Raw genomic sequence first — 26783 nt, forward strand, 5'->3', positions numbered from 1 at the left:
GAATTTCTTAACCCTTTGCTAATTTTTCCAAATTCAAGCGAAATATTGTCTTAAATTGTAAAATAAACTTAGAAAAAAATTGACGTTAAAAAGTATTGAAAGTTGTAACCCAAGTAGAAATCTAATACTGGCATAGTACTGACCTGGTAATGCTGACCATTATACTGATTTTATTACTTTTCTCTTTTTCTGGTCACAGTTTGATCATTTATCATGGAATTCAAAGCAGTTTTCATGTAGCCAAAAATTTCAAATACTGCACTGAATCCAATCTTCAATTACACAGGCTCACAAAAAAAAAAAAATTCTTGACCTAGAGGTCAGAACCTTATATTCCTACGTTCTAGGGGTCGCTGAAACCGAATATGACCATGAAAAATTTTTGTACTTGCCCTTTTTCCCGCTACCACCCTCTTTACACCCCCACACGAGAGTGAGGGGGTTGGCATTTCAGTTTTCAAAAAAAGTCGAGTAGGGTGTCTATTCTTATGTTTTTTGAGTCGCTGAAACCGAAAAAGACCACTAAAAACAAATTCGTCGATGCCTTTACCCCCCAGAACACCCTAAATACACCCTTAGAGGGAGTTAAAATTTCATTTTTCACGAAAAGTCGAATACGGTGTCTATTCCTATGTTTTTTGGGTCCCTGAAACCGAAAAAGACAACCAAAAATAAATTAGACCTCTCCTTCACCTCCTATCCCTCTCTTACAATTCCCAATAGGGGATTAAAATTTTCGGTTTTATGAAAAGTATAGACGACTTTTCTTGAAACCAAAAAGTTCAACCTCTTCTCTAGGGATACTTTTTTTGTTTATATCGAAGCGTGGATTATGTGAATTACTCAATAAAACATAAGATTAAAAATTATATTAAAAATAACAATATAACAATAAGAAATCTTTATTTCTCAAATTATTTTAGACCCATGCAAAAAAAATGAAAAAGTATTACACTTTCATTTTTATTATTTTTCCAACAAATTTGTTGTTTATATTTATTACTAGTCACAAAAGGTTAAAGAATAACCCATAATAAATGATATTTTTTTTACAAATTCTGTAAAATATTTTAATTGGTCACCTCTCCCACATGGCCATCTACCCCGGACTTACCATATCTATTAGAAACTTCGTTAAAGGAAATAAATTTTTTGTATTTAAAACTTTAATAAAAATTTAACATTTTTTAATAAAAAACCGAGAAACACGTCTACCTAGCTCTTACGAACAATAGAAAAAAATGGCGCTAATGTATGTAAAATATCTTACTAGGGGGAAGGGGGTCAAATTTTCAACAAAAAAAATGTCTTACGTAATTTATGGACAGACCCTTATACAGTTTTATTTTTTCTCCAATTTTCTGTAATGAAACTATTTTTATACTTTTAACAATAAAATTAATATACAAACTTCACTTAAGGGGAGATTCCACTGATTTTTTTTCAAAAAATCAAAATTTATTTTTTTTCATTTTTGGTTAGTATAATTATCTAAAAATACGGGGAAAATAGTCTGAAACGAAAATAGTCAATATGGCGGCCATTTTTTCAATATTGCTTAAATTTGCATAAAATTTGTTACTCGGGGGTTTTCAGGGTCGTTGATTACGAATCTGAAGTCAGATTTTTGAAATTCAAAATGGCAACCCTGAAAATCCCGAGTAACAAGTTTTAAGCGAATATGAGCAATTTTGAAAAAAATGTCTATCAACTTGAATTTTTAAAAATTCTGAATATCTGACTTTAGATTCGTAATTAGCGACCCCAAAAACCCCTGAGTAAGAAATTTTAAGCAAATTTGAGCATATTTTGAAAAATTAAATTTTTCTATTTTTTTAACAATATTCTATCTATTGTTGATAATAATTATAATAGTACTATGTAATTTTGAATGTTTTTATATATAGTAGTTACGTTGGTGATTTAAAAAAGCTATATATAGCTTAATATATTAATATATTAATATATATAATATTAATATTATTATTAATATATATTAATATATATTAATATATTAATTGATAATAGGTTTAAAATTAAAAGAGTTTTATTGAATTTTGTAAGTGGTACATATTTGTACCGGAGGCGCGAAAGGGTTAAAAATATTAGTTCTTAAACTATAAGAAATGTCTATTGTTACATAACAAAGGTTATGTATATAACTTTAATTTAAATTTTTGTATATTTGGTCCTTCAAACTTTAAACGCGTTTTCTCAAAACTGCATATTTTCAACTTGTTTCCACTCTTATTTTGACACTTTTCAACGAAATAACTTGAAATTTGGACAGCATGTTCCTTGAATGTGTAGTTTTCGTTTAAACTAGGATGTTTAAGATCCACTAATATTCAAAAAAGTTTTTAACAATTGAAGTTGCCAAAATGGTATAGATTAAGAAACTTTTTTATTTTTTATTTCGGATTAACCGTTTCAAAAAAAACTGTAAACAACTTTTAGAGTGGACCATTTCGGTAGCCATTTTCTAAGACATAATTAAAAAAATAAATAAATCAAAAATGTTTTTACTTACTCTAAGACCTGCATTTTATTGTAAAAAAATTTTTTTTTTCTATAAAAAAAATCTTTGAAAAAAACCTTAAAATCAGTGGAATCTCCTCTTAACAATATAATTATAATAAGATCTAAACTTATGAATAATCTTTTTTATTCGTTAATCATTACGGTGATAGCGTAGTACCATTGCGCATTACGTGCCGGATATTTTAGTTTTATTTACTGTAAAGATTATAAATGGACGAAATGGGTCCTTTTATAAATGCGAACGTACATATACAATATCCAACTAGTTAGACTTTGGAGCGCGATCCGATTAATTAATAGGGGCCACTATTTCTTGGATAATATATCCAGCTGTTTTAACTGGATTACTTTTTTATGATAGATAGGGTCCCTTTTCGCTTAGATATACATTACTCAGTATAATTGGATGTTTTAACCAACTGTGTTTTGTTTATCGAATTGGATGTAGGTATTATCAAATCTTTTTTCCGAAAAAAAAGTTCAAATAATATAGAATATAGAATACAGAAAAAAATCTCCTGAAAGTTTATAATATCGGTATTTATTTGGTTTCAATGCACCCAATTCTAGAAAGATAAATACTAATTTTTAAACTTTGTAGGTATACTCTCTAAATCCAAAATCTAATGATTAGTTAAATTGTTTTTAAAAATAAAAGTACCAAACAAGTATATATATTCTTTGTTAAGGAAAAAATTTTTTCCAGTCTTTTGTTATTTACTGATAATAAATTCCTCTTATAACAAACACATTCTAGTTTATGGGTATACCTTTAATTTAAATTTAACCACATATGCACAGCAATTTGAACCTCTCATCGTTGTAAAATTCATTGCTTTTTTAAATCGCTTGCTTTATAAAAAAGTCAAGCCATTGCAATAAAAACGATATTAGAGGTTTGCCTCTCATACATGTATGTATGGACCCTTTAAGTGTTTTAACTCTCGTTCTTCTTTTTCGTGTAAAGGGCAATCGACTCTTGGACTGCTTTAAATTCGCCATAGTGTGGTTCGGCGCCACTGAAAATATATATACAGCATCTGCACGAGAATTGTACGCGGAATTTTATTGTATGCACCGCGTAGTAAGCGGCTGGCCTTGAGCGTAAGCAATCTGTTTACGAGAGGGCCTGTGACCTCCCTAAGCCGCACAAGCCTCCATTGGTCCTACATAAATATTATCAACGACATAAACTCGACAAACAAATACAACTAGAAAAAATTGTCCTCCCTCACGAATCAGAATAGTAATTGGACGCAAGTTTTATTTTCAATACGAAACTTAAGTAAAAACTGAAAATAACCCTTGACTTTTGTTTCATGTTAGCCAACCAAAACCAAAAAGAAGAATTATTTCTCAATCAATCCATCTAGACGGACCATAGTCAACTTTTTCAGACAGATATTGAGAATACGCTTATATATATATTATGACGACATGTGATCTTGAATTTCACATGGCGACCTCACTGACCGCAATTGCCTGGGACATTAATAAATTTGCCACACGCTTGCAAACTGAACAAAACCGAGATAGAGCGATGACTATATTGAAGGGATGTTGAAACGCGTGGGAAATAATGTCACTTTTACTGTAAATTCTCACCCTAAGTTTTCTCCTGACAGCGAACTCGTGCTTATATATATTTAGGGATATGCCCATTTCGGGGGTTCAAACCCCTCGAAAAATGAAGATCGTTTTGTCCAGTTTTACTCGGTCTCTCTGTATATCCGAGCAAATCCGCTCATCCGGAAATCTTGATGTACTGCTTTTCACCAATAATCGGACATATTGTTCTCCTATTGAATATATTCGTTACGACTCGTGTCCAGTCTATATACTTAACTTAAAGCGTATCTGTTAAACTGACCCGGGCACATGTCGTCCAAAAAACGAATGTTTCGTTTAATACTTTTGCACAGCAGTGTCAACCGTCCAAGGGAGGGGAAAATTTTCAAGTGTACACGAGATTATTTTCGATATATAGTATATATTTTGTTAGGACACACGAGTCTGCTGAAATAATTTTAATCGCTTCTGCAATCGCATATGCCGCATAAAGCATATATATATATATATATATATATATATATATATATATATATATATATATATATATATATATATATATATATATATATATATATATATATATATATTTAAAAGCTTGACATTTTTTTTGTTCTCAAATATTTATGGTTTTTATATAGTGTTTATATATTAACGTATTAAAATGTTTTATTACACTTTTTGTTAAAATACGTTACGATTTTAGGAGAGAATAAAAAGAATAAATACATTTTTTAATCAAATCATCAGGTAAAATTAAAAGCTTCCATCGATTTTATATTAAAATGATCTCCTCATCAGGGAGTCTACAAAATAATACAAAAAACAAAAAAATAAAATGAAATCGTATTGATTTCGAAACGTTGGAGCATTTTTTATATTAAAAAACCACTTGTCCGAATGTATTCGTGTAAAAAGTTATTTTACCTATTAATTTAATATTAATTTATATTATTTTTCTATGACTTATTTTTAGATGAACAATGTTATTAATAATAAAAAAGGTTTGCATTTGAAACTGTTTAGATTTTTATTTTATTGAGCACAATGATTGTATATATTGCGACTATGATGATACTCGCTTGCTTAAGTTCTACGCGATAACATAATCTCAAACGAATGCGTGGCTTATCTTTACTAGTTTGATATCAACTCTGTATACGCCAACGATTCATTTCCCGCCAAATGTAGTTTACACAGCAACAAATTAGCTAAAAACGACAAAAAAAATTTTATAAAAAATGTTTTTAATGCAATAAATAATTGATTAAAGAAACAGTTAAACTTATTAATCACTGTAATTTTTAAATAACATATTGCATAAATTATTTAATTATATAGCCTTATTGAAAACTCATATGATGCGTCATATTAAAAAACTCGATCAGCGCTCAGACGCACGCGCTAATACCAGTCGGCTAGCAGTAAACAGTCTCAAGCTGTAACTACATAGCGAAAAAAAGGGAGAAACGCGCGACGCAGATGCAAAAAATTTCCATATATTTTTTTCGCGTTTCGCGTTTTTTACTTTATTTTCTATAAAGTAGATATAAAGTAGATTTTAGAGCATCACTTAGAAATGTTGACAAACACACCAAACATACTTAACCCTTTAACGCCTGCGGGACATATTATGTCCCACTTACAAAAACCACGGTAACTTTTTTAAATATTAATATTTTTTAATCTGAATTGACTTCATTTCTTCAGAATCCGTCAAGGTACCAAAAAAAATAAAAGTAAACTACAGAACAAATTTTAAATATAAAAAAATAATGAGAAGTTTATGTAAATAGAAAAAATTATTTTAAAAAGTCGGTTAGCTCATGTGCAAATGCTAGTGTCAAAAAATTTTTTTAAAGCACACTATCTAGAGTGTATTGACACATTGAATACAATTATGGTCCCAATTTTGAAAATTTCTCAAAAATTTAAAAATTGCGTATTCAAGATGGCGCCTAAGCCAAAAAAGTATCTTACATTACCCTAACAGTAAAAAAATTTAAATAAAAAGTTTCTTAAGGTTTTCGAAGTCGCTGATTACAAATTAGATGTCAAATAAACAATTTGACCATTGACAGCTGCCAAACCAACTGTCAACATTTATGAGAAGTAATTTTTTTCTAAAAAAGTAACTGTAAAAGGGTTTTTGGGATCGCTGATAACGATTTTGATGCCAAATTAACGATTTGACAGTTTTTAGCTGTCAAACCAACTGTCAACATTAAAAAAAAGATTAATTTTTTTATAAAAATGACCGAATAAGGGTTTTTGGGGCCGCTGATTACGCATTTGAACTCAAATGAATAATTTGACAGCTGTCGAAATAACTGTCAACTTTTATAAGAAGTGATTTGGTTAATGCAAAAGTGTCCATTAAAGAGTTTTCATAGTTGCTGATTTTGAATTTGGTGTCTAATTGACAATTTTACAGTTTACAGCTGTCAAACCAACTATCAACTTTCATAAAAGTGATTTGTTTTTGATAAAAATTACCATAAAAGGCTTTTTAGGGTTGCTGGTTATGGATTTAGTGTCATAAACACAATTTGACAATTGACAGCTGCCAAAACAACTATTAACTTTTGTGAGAAGTGAATTTGTTTATATAAAAGTCAGAGAAAGTTTATAAGATTTTATGAGAGTTGACAGTTTGATTGACAGCTGTCAACAGTCAAATTGTGATTCTATAACACTAAATTTGTAATGAACGACCCGAAAACCCTTTTGACGGTCATTTTAATAAAGAATAAATCACTTTTTAAAAGTTAACAGTTGCTCTGACAGCTGTCAACTGTCAAATTGTGTGTATAACACTAAATTCGTAATCAGCGACCCCGAAAACACTTTTATGGACACTTATACACGCATAGAAAGGGTTTGCTGTGGCAGCGAACATTTTGCTGCCACAGCAAACCTTGTTCGTTGAAATAGGGACAGCGAAAAAGTTCGCTGTGAGATCAAACAAGTTCGCTATGACAGCAAACTCGCATAAACTTTTACTAATGTTTGCTGTCATAGCTAACACACGGAAAGAAAAAGTCCGTCAATCATTAATAGACTAGTATATTACTTTGAGACGGGACACAAAATCATTGAATGCATAACATACTTTGAGTCACAATCAGTGACGAGTTGCTTGCTAAAATTTAGAAAACTGTTATCAATATATAAAACTCGTTCACTAAAATTTAGAAAACTGTCTATTAAATTTTCTATGACTATCAAAAGCATTCAAAAAATTCAACTTCTTTCAGAATTATCCCTAATTTTAGACACTATTTGGTACAGAATGAACACATTTTTTTCGTTGCACAGTTCCGATATTTTATTTACACTCTTAGACGCTTTAGACCAACACATTTTCGCACTTATAATAACTACACGTAGAAACGCACACTTATAACATTTTAAGTTTAGAAGCGAACTGTTCTTATATACCAAATAACAAAATTTTTCACAACTTGTGAGAAATGATTTTGCACTAATAACTACTTTTTAATTAGCGAGAAATATAAAAGAAAATATATTTTTATCGAGGTCAATTTCTAGACGCAATTCAACTGCAAATTATTAGTTAAGTTAAATATTCACATTACACATAATAGTATATAGGGATATGTATAGCAGACAGCAAAAACACATGGACTATAGAGAAACCGGAAGAAATGCGCATCGGTACACTGCGCAACAATGCGCTAGTGAAGAGCGCCGATTTAGAATACGAGTCAACTAACGTTTCACAAACTTTCACTAATGATTCGTAAACATTCAAACAGCCATTGATAACAATTCAGCATTAAATCTAAAACAATTGGTCACATACTGGCATTCTAATCAATCCATGACTCGTTTTCAATCGTTAAGTAAAGTTAAGTAACCATCAACGGAAAAAGAGTCCCGTCTCAAAGTAATATACTAATCCATTAATGGTTGACGGACTTTTTCTTTCCGTGCATGTTCGCTGCTACTGCAAACTTCTTAGCTGTGGTAGCTAATTTTCAGAGATTTCACAGCAAACATCTGTTTACTGCTGCAGCTAATTTATTTCTTTCCGTGTATGAAAAATAAGTTACTTCTCATAAAACTTGACAGTTGGTTTGACAGCTGTCAATTTTTAAATTGTCAATTAGACATCAAATTCGAAATCAGAAACTGTAAAAACCCTTTTTGAACACTTTTATATAAATAAAATTACTTTTATAAAAGTTGACAGTTGTTTTGACAGCTGTCGACTGTTAAATTGTCAATTTGAGTTCAAATTCGTAATCAGCGACCCCAAGAACCCTTTTAGAGTCATTTTTTTAAAAATTAAATCACTTTTATAAAAGTTAATTTGACATCAAATTCATAATCAGTGACCCAAAAAACCCTAGGAATGGTGTCTCATTGGTTTATACGTTTTCTCTGTTTTGATTGGGTGTCAAAGAGTTAAACTAAGTGACTAGTAACCGCGAAAATGAACCTACACTTCGCCGATATGGTATACAAAGATTGCAGCAATCGAGAAATTTGACAAAAAAATTTTAAAAATAAAATTTTTTTCGAAATTTTTTCAACCCCTGCATATTTTTTAATAATTGTAGAAAAAATTTGAAACTTACATAGGTGTGATCATTGAAGTCTCATCTTTAATTTAAGACCAAAAGAGTTTAAAAGTCTTATTCGGTTCGTGAGGTATCATTATAAACGTCCGAGCATGTTTTTTGACAAATGCAATTTTTAGCTCTCTAGATGAAAAACTGTGAGCGCTAGGGGGGGGGGGTACATGGTCATTTTCCGTAACCGTTTTAATAGGGTTCCTACCGGGTACGGAACCCTAAAAATGTGGATTTTTTTGTTTTTCACCTGAAAAGATGTATGAGTAATTAAAAGGACCGAAAACTATGAAAGACTCAATATTAAAGGTATAGAGTTTTTCACATTTCTATATCAGAAAATTAAATAATCATCAAATAAATTAAAAACTTTTTGAAAATAATTGCCAAAAATGAATATTGTACGAATATTAGAAGACATTAATCCGAAGTATCAGATTTTTCTAAAAATAGGCCGCACCAACTGTAGGTAAAATGAATTAGATTGATCCCCGTACAAAGATAATAAGGAAAAAGGAATAAACATAAAAAATTGTAATAGGTATAGATGCACCAGTTTTGGCCACTTTAAGGAATTCCTTATTTTCCTTATTTTTTTGGTAGGAATTCCTTCTACTTAATAAAAAATTTCGAAGTTTGTTTGATGTTGTTGATCGAATCTTTATGTTAATTTATGTATTGAAACTAAAGGAAATTAGCGTAAAGAGTTCCTTATAACTGCAGATGTCTGAAGCTGTCAAAGACTCATATAATATAACAATGCCATAAAATGAAATTTAGAGCTGCAGATAATTTTTCACAGTGCGTAAGTTATTGCACATAAGCTGTAAAAAAGTTTGTATCTATAGTTCTTCTTTCCAGGAAATGTCGTTAACTTAGATCTTTCTATTCCTGTGACTGATCAAAGACCTCATAAAAAATATTCTGTCCGTCCTCCTTACGTTCTACAATTACAAAGTTTTTCCTGATATTGATCCTGTAGTCATAAAAACTACCTTCCTCGGTTTTAAGGATCACGAACTCAATAGGACAACTGGTCTTACATCTATACCTGCGCAGTTAGAAAAGAAAACACCTTTTGAAAACTCTCTTGTATTGGGTGAAGAAGAAAATTGAAGTCAAAATTTTTAAAGAAAGATTAAATGTTTGTTCAAAGTTGACTTCTCAACAACAACCGAATCACACTCATCATTGTAATTTGCCCTTATTTCTATTTTCTTCTTATTGTCTTTTTTTAAACATTTAATGAATGTTTAAATATCTTATTCCAATATGGGTATGTGTTTTATTTTTTAGTTTTAGTTTCAAGAAAATGAATAATCAATTTACATCCAGGTAAGAAGAAGCTAATTGAAAGAAATTAAAATGTTATTTACAAATATCGCTGAATTCTGAATCATTTCAATGCCAAACTATCATTTTTGAAGTTTCATATTTAAATTTCATTAAAGATAATTAATTTATCTGCACACATTTATATTCTGATTAATTTCGTAAGCATTTTAATTCTGATAAAATGATTAGAATTTAAATCAATTTAATTATGTTTAATAATACCATAAATTTTATAATCATTTGAATTCCATTTATGCCTTAAATATATTACTGATACTTTAATTCATTTTAATGAAAAGAAATCTAGTGTTATAAGGTTTAAAAAGACATAATTGTAAATGGTGACTTTTGACCAAGGGAGTATGAATTTGTAAAGTATCTGTACTAAATGATTCAGTTATTGCAACAAAACATTCAATTATTTTTCTTCTGTTTTTTGTTATAATCAAAATTATAAGCAGTTTTATGCAACAACTCTTTCGCACTGCCCGTCTTGGTATCGGTAAATTGGCGGATGATAACTTCGGAAGGAAACCGACAACCGTACCGGATCCGATCAATAAAGAAACTTCTGTCAATTTGATTAATTATTTCATTATTATTAAATAATTAATAATCAATTTTTTGTTATAAAAATTTAATAATTAGTTTTTCTTTAATATTCATATTCAGCATCTAAATTTAACATAAAAAATTGAAATAAAAGTCATTTATTAAATAAGTGAATAATTAAGGGCGAAGGTCGAATAACCGCCGCTACGCGTGGTCACTATTGTAACGATCCAAATATGCCAGTCAGGTATAGCAGTGAGTTAAAAAAGAGATGTTTCTTTAGGTAACTTTGGGAAGACTTTTATTTTTTTATTATTTTTCAATTTTTTGTAGCACTTAGTAGCCAAAAAGCTGATTTTCTCTATAAAAAATCGGCTAATTTGTTATTGTAAAGTTAGTAATTTTTTCTTTTAAAAAAAACTCCCAGGGATACCTGAGGAATTATGTAAAAAAGTGTTGTACCATATTTCAGTCTGAATGGTCCAGTAGATTTTGAGTTATGGCGTGCATGGGCTTCAAAAACCACAAGTTTCAGAAAAACGCTTCAACTTTTAAGAATCAGATTCATAATACTTGGAGTTTTTATTTATTTTTTTTTTTGCTTAGGGGATTTTGGGAAATCTGCTTACAGATACCCTCGGTTCCGCACTCCAAGGTTATGTGGGGTTGGCATAATAGAAAAAAAGAAATATAAAGAAAAATAAAATAATAAATGACATAATAAATTTAATAAACTGGCGACCTACTGCCAGCCTGATCCACTAAAACCCGTAACCCTTCTTTTGGAGTCCTTTACCCTCCCTCGGGTTATTAAAAAAATATTGCAAACTTAAAAGTAAGCAAATTACAGATGATTATTTAATAAAAAAAACATGAAGCCTGGGCCCATAACTCCGTCAATGAACCGTCGGATCGTAGAAGGGCATATAGCCCATTTGAATTACATTGGCTATATGCCCTTCTACGATCCGGCGGTTCAATTTTTCTCCGATCGACATGCATTTTTTGCACAATATTCTGGAGATATTATGCATTCAATTAAAAGAAAGGAAAAAATTAACCCTTTATGTTTTTTGCTTATTTTTCACTTAATTAGTATCATTACTCAAGTCTCAATGGATGTTTTACAAACAATAATGACTAAACATTTTGTTAAGCAAAAAATCTCAAGGAAATAAGTTTTTCTTTTATAAGATTCCAAAGCATGATCCTGGATAATATCCAGTTACTCCAAGTTTCAGTTTGTTTCCTTTATTTACATAAGGGTTATATGTTTCTGACGGACAAAACAGAATTTATCTTCTTTTTGAAAGTTACCTCAAATTATTATTCTGTCTTAGCAGTTGTATGCTTTTCTTTAAATAACTAAATCCACTAAATTGGATTTTTATTCTGCTCAGCCTTCGTATAAACATAAAGTATACTCTTAGGAGTTTTTGAAAATACTTGTTTTTTTCACATTTGAAGTTTCTGTGATTAATCGAAAAATATTATTAGTTTGAGATTTTTTCATTTTATTTAGTTTCGTCAATATGAGTTGAAAAAATGTTTGTTTGCTTTGATTTCATGAAACCTGAAAAGAAATCACTGCAGGAGACGTCTTTAGACTCTTCATAAAGTGAAGTTCATCTCAAGTTCGAAGTAGGGGAGGTATCGTAGTGAACCAAAGGCCATCAGAACAGCCAATCGTGTGAACAGAGTTCATAGCCCCCTTGCTAAGATCGAGGATGGCGGGGCATGTTTGCCATGCAACTGCAGCCTCCAGTATCCCAGCCTAAGCCTCTCCAGTTCTGGTGAGTCACATTCAAGAGATAAACTCGATCATGAGTTACTTTTTTTAGAAAGGATAAGAGGAAGAATCCTGATGATCAAAACATTCGATTTTAATTCTCGTTTTATGCTTGGTAGTAGGCCACGGGATCGATGTTACTTGAAATTTCATAACAAGTTTAGTTCTACATTTATTATTGTTTTCATAAGTTTACAAACAGAATTAACTATGATAATTTTAATGTTCTTTCCTTCATTTACTTTTTCTGTCCCTCACACTTTGAAGTTGTCTTTTGTTTATACTTTTGTTTTTGTTATTGTATATAATATTATTACTAGCAAATGTTACGCACGGAACGTGATATTCAATTTATTATTGTTATGCAAATTACAAAATTTTTTATTTTCAAATATAAATTTTTTAAATAATTTCATAATCAAAATTAAAAAAATTCATTTATTAAGTACAAAACTAATTATTACTGTTCATATTTTCAAATTTTTTTTTAAATTTCACGAAAGAAGTAAATTATTTTCTAAAATTTTAATAAATCGCTTCTAATCAATTCAATTAATTTTATAAATAGTAAAATTCTTTGCAGGATTTCAATTATTTTCAAAACAATTATAATTGAATTCCTCGGATGAATTCAAATATTCTTAAATATTTTATATTTATTTTGCATTATTTTTGTTTATGAATCACAATTTTTTTAACAAAATTATTATTTTGTTTTAGAAAAAGACATTCAAAAATTTCAAATTCAAACCTTTTTAGGGTTCCGTACACCTACGGTGTATCGGCGGAACCCTATTGGTGAGACTCTGTTGTCCGTAGCCAAATCGTGTCCCCCCCCCTAGCGGCTAAACATTTGACCTAGAGAGCTCAAATTTGGTACAGATATGTATTTTCACACGTAGATTACAGGAAAAATATAGAGAATGTGTTTGAGATGATGGTCATAGCGTTGTCAAGGAAATAACAAGATTTTTGGCCAAAAATGCATAAAAAGTGACCATTCCCCCCCCCCCCCTTAACTTCTAAACTATTCAACATGGAGGGCTAAAATTTGGCATACTGGTGTATTTTATCGTGAATATTACAGGAAAAATATAGAGAACTTGCTATGTATTAATGTCCATAGCGTTGTCAAGGAAAAACTAAAAAAAATTTTGAAATTTTTTTTTTTTCTAATTTCTACATTATTTGATCTAATTAACTAAAAATGGGTTTATTAGTCTATTTTTACAGTCTGATCACAAAAAATATATTTAAAAATCTAAAAAAATTAAAAAAAATTTTTTTTCTTTAGATTTTTTAACAAAAAAATTTTTTTTTACATTTTTTAAAAATTTTTTACAAAACTTTAAAAATAAAACAATAAAAACAGCAACAAATTTTGTTCCTCTACTTATTATTGTTTACAATATTAGATATATACAATACTTTAATTTTTTATTTATTTTTTTATCAAATGATATTAATATATTTTTTTAATTGTTTATTTTAATTCTACCAATTACCGATAAATGTTGCAAGTATTGTTTTAATATTTGTGTACGGAACCCGCCATTGCAGTGCGAGTTCAACTCGCACTTGTCCAATTTTTTAAATTAAATAACTTATAAAAGTATTTGTTATAAAACATGAAGATATCGATTGCTTCGAGTCGAAGACAAAATTATATTCATCATTTTAATTCAATTATTATTTTCTAGAATTTTAAATTATTTTTTATAAAAATAATAATTGAATTCCTTAAAAAAATTTTATTATTTATGAAAATAATTAAATGTTTGCATACAATTTTATTAAAATTATTTTTAAATAACCGTTAGAGATTTCGAACTACGAATCTGAAATTAAATTTTAAATTCGTCACAATAGTATGGGGGACACTAATTTACAAATTTTCACAATTTCCAGCATAGATATTTTAAAAATTTAAATTATTTCTGAGAGTTTTCTTTAATTTTGGGCATCTTATTTTTCTTTGATTATAAAAGACTTTTCTCTGCATTGGCTATCAGAACAAAGGAGTCAGTCATTAAATCCAAAGAAACTGTGGGTGTCCAGGGGTTCATGTGAAATGAGAAACATGCAAGGCACGTTCTTTAAAACGTGCCTCATATAGAAAATGGTTCCTCTAAGCTGCGGTGTCGAATCACGAATATCATTGAACTGAAGGCTCAGTGATTTTAATGATAACATATATGTTTACGTTGCTTCTTGGTAACTCGTGTTTTTTTGTTCACTCCCTTTTTTTGATGCTTTTTTTCTTCATCTTTTCGCTTTGCATCATTCTTCAAAGTTGTTTTATTCTTATAGCCCTTTTCTCTGTGATTGCCCCTCAACCGATGTCGTAGAGAATCTTCGCTTCTTATAAATTACGTAGGGTGCAACGTACCTGTTGTTTACCACGCAGTGGGTTCAAAGTCCGGTCAATGCAACGGTCTTTTGCTTTCGTCCCTTCTACCAAACGCTGCCCGACTCGGAGAAAAGCATTCTACCTTCATCTCCCCGCACTCGCGTCCTCTTCAAGGTAATGCTAAAGTTGCCTGGTAAAGAACAAGAGACTACATGACTTTTGTATACTTGTGTTGAGATGCGAAAGACGAGGAGCTACTTTGGCTTACCACCATCCGGAAATGGGACCACAGCATCCGACACTTTTTGGTCCAGACTATCTATCATAATTTAGTTATTCAATTATTCGTATATATATTCATCATTTTTTTGGGTGTGAATAATTCTCATCAGTTTTTCATTGTTGCATTAAAATTTATATTTATCATTTTATTTATTATATGCTGAAAATAGAAGAAATTCATTAAATCTACACATAATCGTCGGCTTGGTGGAAAACTGTACCATTTCAAGAATTCGTTATAAACTATACCATTTCAAAAGTTTGTTATAAAACATACCATTTCGATGAAGATCTATAAAAGCGTTGCACTAAAGAATTTGTAATGATTAATAAGCAATTATTTTAAATTATTAAAAATTTTGAATTAATACATCGAAAAGATGAACAAGAGTATATTTAAGATACCGTTTTTTAAAAAAGCATAACCTTATTTTATGTCTAGTAGCAGTGTTGACAAACTTGGAAAAAAAGCAAAATACTTTTTTTCTCGAAATGGTATGTTTTAAAACAATTTACCGAAATGGTACAGTTTATAACGAATACCTGAAATGGTACAGTTTTCCACTAAGCCGACGATATTCTTAATTTTAGTCTGTAACGATATTTTTTAGCCTTATTCTTATTTTAAACGAGTTGATATGAGAATTATAGGTAAAGATTTTTTTATTTTTGAATGAAGAAGAAGTATACAGGGTGAATTTTGAAAAAAGATAATTTTACGTCAGTTGTATGGGAAGACAAAGTAAAGAACAGTAAGATTTTTAAACGAAGATATCCTTATGTCAGGTGTAAGTGCATGTAGAGAAAAATCTACAATGTTAAATGAATCAATTCTTATGTTACCCTCCTCAGATAGAGAAAAAATATTATATTTGAATCGCTTGTTATATTCTAAGTGTTAGACTTTTAGACTAAGATATTATTCTTATAATTATTACTTTCATTGAGGTACAGAGAGAAGTAATTTTTAAACAAAGACACTCTGAGGTTATTTTCAACATGACAACTTTAATTTCAATCAAAAGTAAGTGCGAGTGAGAGCCAACAGGGTATAAGAGTGCAACAGTGGCACTGTATACCTGAATCTGAATTTATTACTAATACTCTATTGTCATGTTTAAATAGTAACAAATTATCATATTAAAAATAAACATTATTGCGAAAAATGTATGCATGAAATTTCTTCGCGTATAGCTAGAACGAAAACTAGAATAAAACTAGACCTGTGCTCTACTTGAAGTAAGTAATTAAATAATGTAAGGATCATTATAAAATTTTGTTGTTTTACAAAGTTTTTGTTGAAATTTTTATATAGATTAACCTACGCCATCGCAGGGACTTTTTCCGTGGACAGTAGCAAACAAATTCCAAGATACTGTTATCCCGAAGTCATCAAAATGATAAGTTAAATTTTATTCTTGTACTGTTGAGGAGGTTCATCAGAGAAATAATGAAATCGGCTTACATTGGGGAAAAGCAGTTTCACTTCTTCAATTACTCTCTTTTGAAATGTATAAACAAATGAGGCTGAGTGCTCTTTACAGTCAGAAAGTACTAAAAAACATAAAGATTCTAACTTTTCATTTCCTCGAAAATAAAAGACGAATGGATGGAGAGTAGCCTAGTTTGATCATTTACCTGATGTCGAAATTTAATTTTATTTGCAGCATTGATTTTAAATAGTAAAAGTGCTCTTTTAAGATGCGGAGCTTCAATTTTGGACAAAATCCAAAAGTACTGTAGGGGTTTTATGTGAAATAATTGAAATTATGCACACCAAATTTTGCTTGAATTAAATATTAACACTTTAACGTTTATTTATATCAATTGTAGAGGAGAACGGGGCGAGGCAGCCAACGGGGTGAGGTAGCCAATTGCTTCTTATCTCCGCATAAAGGGGACTTTCTGGTTTAGAATTGACAAAAAAGGAAGGTTTTAAAACTTTTATTGTAAGAACAGTATTAAAGAAATTGTAAAAACTATTTTTGGACATTGTAGCACATTGCGTAGAGAAAATTTAAAAAATATGTTTGAGTGTATTTAGTTCAATTTCATAGCTGTAGGTGGCGTCTTCCAAAAGATACCTTTTTTTTGGTACGTTAGATTCCGGGCAACCTGTAATACATAAATTCAAGTTCCAAACGGGAATCTCTTCATAAGGATTTATTCTTGTGCCTAAACCTCAAAAACGATTTTTTTTAAAGGTTTTTTTTATTTTATATGTACATTTTTCTCAAAAACTCGCAAAAACGCCGTGTTTTTGGGTCAATTTACCTCCATATAAAAACACAGGCGGTAGAAATATGAGTTTTTAGAGGTTTAGGCACCAGTTTTTTAAATAAAGAATCGAAAATTTTTTGGGATTTCAAAATCGGTTCGGTAGATTTCGAGAAAAGCTCTGTACCAGTTTGAAAAATGAGTTTTCGAGAAAAACGCGTTTAAAGTTTTCATAACATAATTCATTGAGTCATGAATATCAAACAACTTTTTATTACAACAGAACTTCGTATCCCGCTGTTTTTGGGGTCGCTGATTACGAATTTGATGTCCGTTTTGGAAAATCCAAAATGGCGGATCCAATATGGCGGACGAAAAAATAAAAATTCAACCGTATTTGCTTAAAACTTGCTACTCGGGGGTTTTTGGGGTCGCTGATTACGAATTTGATGTTAGTTTTTGAAAATACAAAATGGTGGATCCAATATGGCGGACGAAAAAATAAAAATTCAACCGGATTTGCTTAAAACTTGTTACTCGGGGGTTTTTGGGGTCGCTGATTACGAATTTGATGTCAGTTTTTGAAAATACAAAATGGCGGATCTAATATGGCGGACGAAAAAATAAAAATTCAATCGGATTTGCTTAAAACTTGCTACTCGGGGGTTTTTGGGGTCGCTGATTATGAATTTGATGTCAGTTTTTGGAAATTCAAAATGGCGGATCCAATATGGCGGACTAAAAAATAAAAAATTAACCGGATTTGCTTAAAACTTGTTTCTCAGAGGTTTTTGAGGTCGATAATTACGAATTTAATCTTAAATTTTGAAAAATATGTTTGTCAGTTAATTAAGTTTATTAAAATTTTAATCTATAAAGTTTTTATATCTTCTTTCTTACCATTAATCGGCCATTCCCGGTGAATATTGTAAATCCTCAACCTCAGTCAACAGTTGTAAACGGTCCGCCAATGCCTTTTTCTTCTGAATTCGGCCCTCTTTTGACTGCTCTGTGCTTCTTCTTTCGGCTTGAGAGACACGATCCTCATCAATCTGTTCCGACTAAGCCATTGCAGTTTCACTGATTTCGATGCCCTTTTGATCCATGATAGCAAGATAAAGTTTGGATCCTTCATTGAAACTACACGCTGCAATCCAGGACGCTATTTCGACTACTTCTCTGCCAGCAAATTTGCTTTTTGGAGCGATTTTCCAAATTAAATTATTATAACTTTCATTACAATTTTGCGTATTTCGCCCGAGACATCTTGTTAGCAACTCATCACTACTAAGCGATTCAAATACTGGCAAAACAAGGTTTTGTACGCTTAGATCAAGTGCTGGTTTATGAGTATATGGTTCATTTGTCTCTTTCTTTTTCAAAAACTTGCACCACTCTAGATTACAGTATTCATGTCGAGGATATTCATCTGTCGAAATTCGGTGGTAATAACCGGCAAGGATTTCTTTTTTCATATTTTCTATCGAATCTGAGTTTCTTTGTATGGCAAGTCCATAAAAAACAGACATTTCTCGAATTATTTTTAGGGTTAATTTCGTGGTCTTCACTGCTTTGGGTGTGGAAACTTGGGCTTCCGCCAGCTCTGCTTTTGATTTTCGACCTCTTTTTTTGGGTTGTTTTGGTTTCTCTTCAAGCTTTTTTTGTTCATTTTTTTTGTTTCTTTTTCTAAAATAGTAATTTTTTTCTTTACTTCAGTTAATCGACGAAACATCCGTTTACCCACATGAAGAACGCACTCCAATTTTCTTATTATAAACTCAGTACCGTAAGGTTTTGAGTCAACTACATTGGTGTACGTTTTACTGTCCCCATCACCTATGTAATTGCCATAAAAAACATTGTACAATTCTTTTGATCTTTTAAAAACGTCCACGGCTGAATCAGTCTCCATTTTACCAGCGGATCCTTCATGATTAGCAGAGCACTCCAACTTATGTTCTTCGTACCACATTTCGAATTCTAATTCACTTAGCTCAGATTTTTGTTTCTTGCAGGTAGTGCAAAATGATGATTTGACGTCTAGGTCAATAACTTTTCCTGTATATTTCCCAATAATTGAAAAAACACCAATCAAAGACGTAAAGCCCCTTTTCATCCATGTGCCATCTCCAGAAACCGACAAATTATCAGCTTCATTTCCAGCTTCCATATTCAATTCAATTTCTTCGGTAACAGCTTTTCGAGTAACAACATCAAAACAATATTTTGAAGCTTTGTGGATTTTTGAAATTATAGAATAATAAAGCCAAATAGAAAAAGATGAAGAAATATACATCAAACTTAGGAACATTTTTACTCCATTAAATCCTAATCCAAGCACTCTCATAACAAACACTATTCTCTGATTTATTTCGTAAACGTTTTTACTTATGGTTGGCGAAGAATCAAGAAATTTGTTCCCACAGGAACAAGTAACGCATATTTTAAAGCCAAGACCTCTGTTCTTTTGCTGCGTAAATGAAATGTCACCAAGGCAAATTTTGCACTTTATAAATTGAGAGAGGCTTGAAAAAACTAAATTAAAACACAATATCACGTATCCGAAAGAGCTATCAACAGGCGGTTTAAGATCATCGCTTGTTTTTAATTTTTTTGCAGACGAACTTTGTAATTCAGGATTTTTTTCAGCATTATATTGATTACCTTGAAATTTTCTTTTTATACTCTTATTTAATCGACGATTATTTCGACTGCCTTTTTTACAACCTCCAATTTGAGGCATTGTTTTAAAACTTTTTAAAAATTAATTCTTCACGCATTGAAAAATATAAATTAAAAAATCAGCTTTTTACTTTGGCAATTCTTACGGAGTCATAAAAGCAATGCAGTTTCTTTTTTTCAGTGCGAATTATTATTAAAAAGTATTTTTTATATGAACGATAGTAAAACTTTATATAACTGAAGTAATATGAGGTACCTCGGTCATACAAAAACTCAGATAACACGGAATAAATTATAAATTCGAAATTGAAAAAGTTAACAATTTTTAAAAATCAATCATACTGACTTTCCTGAAAGTCAAAAGTTAATAAATGATTTTAAATTTCTCTTATGTATCTATTTGTCGTATGTGCTCTTAAGGCGAAAATGAATCAACGTTTTAAAACGTTCTATGATGTTTAAAACGTTTTATATCTAACTAAAATTTCAAGTTATTTGGATGACACGAAACGTTTATAAACGTTTTAGAACCAATACATATTGAAGAAACATCCATAAAAGTCAGAAACACTTTTACTCCATTAAATCAAAATCCAATTAGAATTTAGGATATATACACTGAAAAAATGCTATTAAATCTAAAGCATATGCTATTGCGAGCTACCAAAAGAAGATAATGTTAAATTAATAGCATATATGAACAATTCGACAGTATTACTTTCAAAATTGATAATGAAGTATTTGATTCAAACGCAATGCTTTAAGATTTTGAACATATGCTATTCATTCAACAATATCTGCTTTTGGCAGCCCGCAATAGCATATCTTTAGATTCTATAGCATTTTTTTTCAGTGTATATGTATTTAAAACGTTCCTAGAACGTTAATGTTTTGTGCCTATATTCATAACTAGCAATCTCAAAATGCCACAAGTAACCATTTTCAACTAAATTTAATTAATTTCTTAATCTTTGTCCGCCATATTAGATCCGCCATTTTGTATTTTCAAAAACTGACATCAAATTCGTAATCAGCGACCCCAAAAACCCCCGAGTAACAAGTTTTAAGCAAATCCGGTTGAATTTTTATTTTTTCGTCCGCCATATTGGATCCACCATTTTGTATTTTCAAAAACTGACATCAAATTCGTAATCAGCGACCCCAAAAACCCTCGAGTAACATGTTTCAAGCTAATATCAATAAAAGAGGAACACCAAATATGTAAATAAGATAACTGTAGATTGTTGTTGAAATACATACCGTCATAAATATTGTTATAACTTTTGTTTTTGTACATATTTTTTAAAAATCGTTTTGGGACAGTAATTCTATGATACTAAGGAACATTTTTATGCAAAAAAAAATCGATTTTTTTGAAATTCTAAACCAGAAAGTCCCCTTAAATCGTGCGCTATTGATAATGTAGACTGTTTATGCATGGTAGTTTACTTTAGTTGCTAACAGATGGGCATTATTGCTGCAGCAGTTTACCAATGACAGTATCATCTATGAAAATAGATTTTTTGGATGTAACTTTTCTAAGAGTTATTTTGGTGATTTTAGTTAATAGAGTTACACGAATAAAATTCTTGTAAAGCGATTTTCAATGCAGAATTTAGTGCTGAAGACGATGGTGTTAATGGAATTGCGATATTTTTAATATTACGGGTTTTGTTAATGTTTTCTTAAAAAGTACTCGTGGGGGCAGGCAGCCAACGCTAAATTTTTCGTCTTTTCGTGTTGATTTTATTGGTTCTTCTAAATGTTTTCTCTTTTTTTCCTACTCCAATACATTTTAAACTTAACATTGAATTTTATAAACCATTTTTTTAAAATAACAAATTTGTATTTCCTTAAAATGTTAAATTGAATTTAATTAATGTTATTATTATAATATTATTAAAATGTAAATTTTTTTTAATTAATTTTTTAAAAAAATTTTTATTTTTTAACAAAATAAAAGTAAGTTAAGGACAACTACCTTGTTATGTTTCACTAATTTTAACTTTAAGTTATGTTTTTTTAACTATTAAAATAGTTGGCCGCCTCACCCCACGTTTTTGCAATTATGCCAAATTGTGGTCCTTTGAGAAAAGGGTTGTAGAAATTTTTAAGTGCAACCTACGTCAAAATGTTCTATGGCGATTTTTTAGCCAAAAAGACAAGCTTTCTAACGCGATATTAAAATTTAAAAAACCTATTTAAATGGTTGCCTCGCAAACCAAAATGTGCCGTCTTGGCTGCCTCGCCCCGTTCTCCTCTACTAATACACAGATTTGAGGTAGAATAATAGGTTTAGAATATAAATAGCTTTTGAATAATAGAATTACACTTAACTGCTAAACCTGATCTTAAACTGCACAAAGGGCGTCGCGTCGGTGTTCAATGAGATTTTGTTGCAGTTCGTCACGTCTATTCTTGAGCGTGTCAAATTTAGCACTGTTTGCTGGACCCCCAGCGTTCTATGTCCTACCTGAGGTGTCCAAGTCTCGTCAATACAATCGTCTTACTTATTTTGTTTTGCTGTACATATACTAAAGTCCATTAAAGATTTGATTTCCCTAACGTCTAAGGTAGTTAGTTTACTTCATATTAAAAGAAGATTAATTTGTTTTCAAAATAATAAAAAGACAAGTTTATTAATCATAATAATCATTAGCGTATGCCACAAGTACAATCACTTCATTTTTTTTTTTTTTGTTTATACTCCTGCCCTATTGGCCTTACGCACTTCGACAAGAGTCCCCGAGAAATACTTTTTTTGGATTAAGCATAACCATTCTACTTTTAGAAATTTTCTATATATATTAACCTAATTTTGCGTCTACAGCCGACTTTATTAGGAGTACTCGCATTACGCCTGGACCACCCGTCAATGGATTTTCTCGCCAGAGAAGAGGGAAACTGTAGAAAACCTCTCTGAGTACAACCGGTTTATCGACAGTCGAGTTCTAATGGTGTGTACCGGACAATAATCGACGGTGCACATCATTATACCTCGACGTCAAACCTCCCGCTCAGATTGTCTCACGTGCCGGAAAAATACCAAGCCAAGTGGGCGCGAACCAAGGGTACTTATACCCTTGGTCCTTAAACGACCACCAACGCCAGGCATCTATCCGACTGAGCCAATCTGTCGGTATCAATCACTTCATTTAGAGGAAGACTTTCTTTTAATTTATTTAAATAATCCATGTGTTTTTTAAAAACAAAACGATGCTCTTTAATTGACAGTAAATTTTCTATCAGTGACGCTATGTACTTATTTCGAAATTCGGTGACCGTAATTAAGTCAGATTTGTTCACATGAACCCACTGCTTATATTGAACTGTTGACCCTTCCTTCATTTTTGCTTCAACAATGTCATTTATTACATCAAATCCAGGGCATTTATTGCAAGTTCCCATCATACATACTTTGTTGTCAATGTCACAGGTACCTTTCTTTAAAAGATTTGTTAAGGAATTCTCAGGTTTTAATAAAGTAGTCCTTAGCTTCAAATTTTCGTGCTTCATGCATACGCACATTATAGGAGCCTTTAGGACCTGCTAGGATACACCATCTGGGCCTTAGTCTGAATAAATGCGCTTAGGTCTATCTCGTCTCGCGAGGTAAACCTCGTCATCATGCGTCGTAAAGCCATTAACATGGAGTCGGTGTCAAGCGACGCCGCGATTTCTACATGGACGGCTCGTACGGTCAAACAAGTAAATAATACTCCGTATCGTTTTTCTCGTCGACGTCCTATTGTTACTAGCATAGGTCCAAAATAATCCACACCAGTATCCGTGAAAGCAGCGATATTGCGTTGAAGTCGAGGTAAGGGTAATAGTGCCATTCTTGGGTCCATGGGATTCGTTCGTCTATGCTTGCAGAGTAAACAGACGTTCCAAGATCGTCTGACACCAGAACGAATGTTTGTCATCCAGAATAGTTCTCGAAGATCGTTGACGACTCTTTCTCTTACATGATGTCCTGCTCTTTGATGGTAATGTTGGATCAACAGTTTAACTAAGTTGTTATCCTTGTGCAGTATGATCGGCTGATAAGTTGAGCCATCCTTATGTGTTATCCTTCCGTTCAAGCAGATAACATCGTCCTTAAAAATAGGAGGCAATAAGAAAATCTTTGATGTTGTTGGAATTTCTTTTGTCGATTTTAGAGCGTTCCATTCTGTTGGAAATGATTCTTGTTGGGATTGCCTGAATAAATATTTTTCAGCTTACTGCATTTCCTTTCACCTTGTAATGTGTAATGAAGCGTATCACCCACGCGATGATACGTGTTGCTTTTATCCAAGAAGAGTACTTGTGACTGTGGATCACTGGCTCTTCCAAATGAAGTACACAACAGAATTCCTTCTTCATCTCTTTCATGGTCTCGGTGGTCAATTTATCGGTCGTCTTCTGCACAGGCCACTCTGATTCTTGCAGTCTCAAAAAACCAGGTCCTTGGTACCATATACTTGAATCCTGAAGTTCTTCCTGTCCTTTGCTCCTTGTAGCGTCGTCGGCAACGTTCTCGCGAGTAGGTACCCATCTCCAGTCAGTTGTTGCAGTAGAGTCCAAAATTTTCGCGATTCGATAAGCTACAAATGGATGATACTTTCTAGCATCTGTCTTTATCCAGGCTAAAACAGTTTGTGAGTCCAATCAAAATACAGTACGGTTTATTTGCATTCTGTGCCCGTTTTTTATTAAATTGGGTAGTCTGACAGCCGTTACCTTCTTCTTCCCAGTCGCTCCATTGTTTAGTTATTTCTGCTGACACTTTTTCGTCCCACTGTGTTTCTTCTTTCCAAATATCCTGTATCAATATTTTTGCCTGAATTATAAGAGAGGCCAGTAGTCCTAAAGGGTCAAATAAAGACATCACTACCTTTAATATTTGTCGTTTGGTTGGTAGTGTGTTATTTTTCATGTCATTCGTCAGTTTCGGAAATTTGTTTAAAAAGAAAAAACTATCGGAATCTGGAGTCCAACTCACACCTATAGTACTCTCGTGCTATCTTCTTGCATTAAAGTTAGTTCCTTTCCACAAGGTGCTTGGGCGATCCTCGTCTCGTATGCGATTTTAGTGAAACATTTCGCGCAGATTTCCACATATAGCGATCCTTTTCTCTCGAAATTTAAACAATAATCCTGGCAATGGTTCGAGTATGTCGGGACCTTTGACTAAACGGTCGTTCAAGCTGACTTCGTGACTTTTGGTCGCTGCATCCAGGTCCATGCGTAGCTTCTTTGGTTTCTTGCGGATTGTACACTGCAAAGTGGGGTAAATACCATGTCCGTTCCGTTTCGTGTCGCGCTTCCTCGTCCGATAGTTGTTTCGCGTAACCTTTGTCAAGGTAGGCTTGGATGTTTTCTCTGTATTTTTCCCTAAACTCCGATTCTCTGTTCCATGGTTTTCCATGGTAGTCCTATTCCCATCGATCGTCAACATGACGAAAGGTACTTTCAAAAACATCTCGAGCTCGTTGCTCTTCAGTGGAATTCAAGGTCTTCTTTGATGGTGAAACACCAAAAGATTCTGAGGTCCAAAATTCCCGAACTAACTCGCTAAACTCGCTGTCGTCTTGAGTCTCTCGTGTGAAACCCATAAACTCTCTTCCTCCCCACTTACTATAGTTGGCTCCGTGAACCATCCATCCGAGTGGTGTCAATGTTGCCAAGGGTGTTCCTACTTTTCCGGAAACTTGTTTAAACACTCTTTGCAAATGTTTATTATCCTGTCCGATTATAATGGTGGGGATTGCGTTATCTAATCCTGGGATATTTAATTCTTTCAAATATGGTCACGTCTCTGGGTTTATTGTCATCGATTGACCGGCATTGTCATTTTTGTCGTTCGAACGTTTTATAATTGGTACATCTTTCAGCTAGCGCCAGGAATCTCTAGGTTCACTTGTCTTGATTGTCGATCTTCGTTAACGGTATCGTCGAACACGTTGCAATTAACGGTTGTACCGGTCCTTGCAATCCTAATTGATCCGCCATATCTTCTGACATTAGTGACACAGTTGAGCCGCTGTCAAGTAGTGCGTATTTCTCTATTTCACGTATTTGTCCTTTTAGAGTTACTGGCAAAATTGGTAGATATACGCGTTTCTTTTCCCTATATGTACAATTTACACGTTGTACTTCGGTTCCGGATGTTTTATCGTTAGGAGTCTAATTTTTTCTTCTATTTTACTTTCGCGTTGTTTTTGAAGATAGTCGTTATGTAAGGTCGTATGATGTTTCTGGTGACGACCCGGGCTTTCGCATTTTGCTGATTTGCAGAATCGAATATTGTGGCTAGTTGTCAAGCACCCAAAACATACTTCTTTCTTTCATCCAGCGGTCGTCGATGGATAATTTGAGAAACCCGTAACACGCGGTTGTCAGATGTGTAATAATCTAATATAATCAACTTTAAATTATTATTTTTTTTTATAATTAAAATAAAAATGATTATTTGTGTACTTTAAAACAATTCGATAACTATTCAAAATTGTATCTCTTTTTATGAAGAAAAAACTAAATTATACATAAATAAATTACAAATTATAATAATCATATACCTCCTGATTTCTATTTGATTAATTCAATCCTCGATTGATATTTATATAAATTATAGTAATAAAATTTTTTAAAAGGCGAAATAATAAATTTTTAATAAGTATAAATTATTATATTTACTCAGTATTTTTTTTTGTTCAAATAATTTTAAAAATAGAAAATTGAATTTACATATGAAAATCACTTCACACAATTTTCATACAGAAAATACGAAGGACACAGCTGAGTACATTACCATAATAATTTACTTTGTTGATTCTTCAACGAATTTTTTTTTTTTTTTTTCCTCATCCATTAACAATTCGGG

At 31.7% G+C, this 26783-nt stretch overlaps 1 protein-coding gene across 1 annotated transcript; it reads right to left on the bottom strand.

The window, feature by feature from the left end:
• Positions 1–23454: 23454 nt before the first annotated feature.
• LOC122508789 lies at positions 23455–24788 on the bottom strand. The gene is made up of 3 exons (XM_043622336.1): positions 24641–24788; positions 24225–24546; positions 23455–24118 (listed from the first exon to the last, which is right to left on the bottom strand). The coding sequence occupies exons 1-3, from the start codon at positions 24786–24788 to the stop codon at positions 23455–23457; spliced, it is 1134 nt and encodes a 377-aa protein (XP_043478271.1).
• Positions 24789–26783: the final 1995 nt, after the last annotated feature.

Source organism: Leptopilina heterotoma, unplaced genomic scaffold, assembly GCF_015476425.1.
Source record: "Leptopilina heterotoma isolate Lh14 unplaced genomic scaffold, ASM1547642v1 Lhet_57, whole genome shotgun sequence".
Classification (NCBI taxonomy): domain Eukaryota; kingdom Metazoa; phylum Arthropoda; class Insecta; order Hymenoptera; family Figitidae; genus Leptopilina; species Leptopilina heterotoma.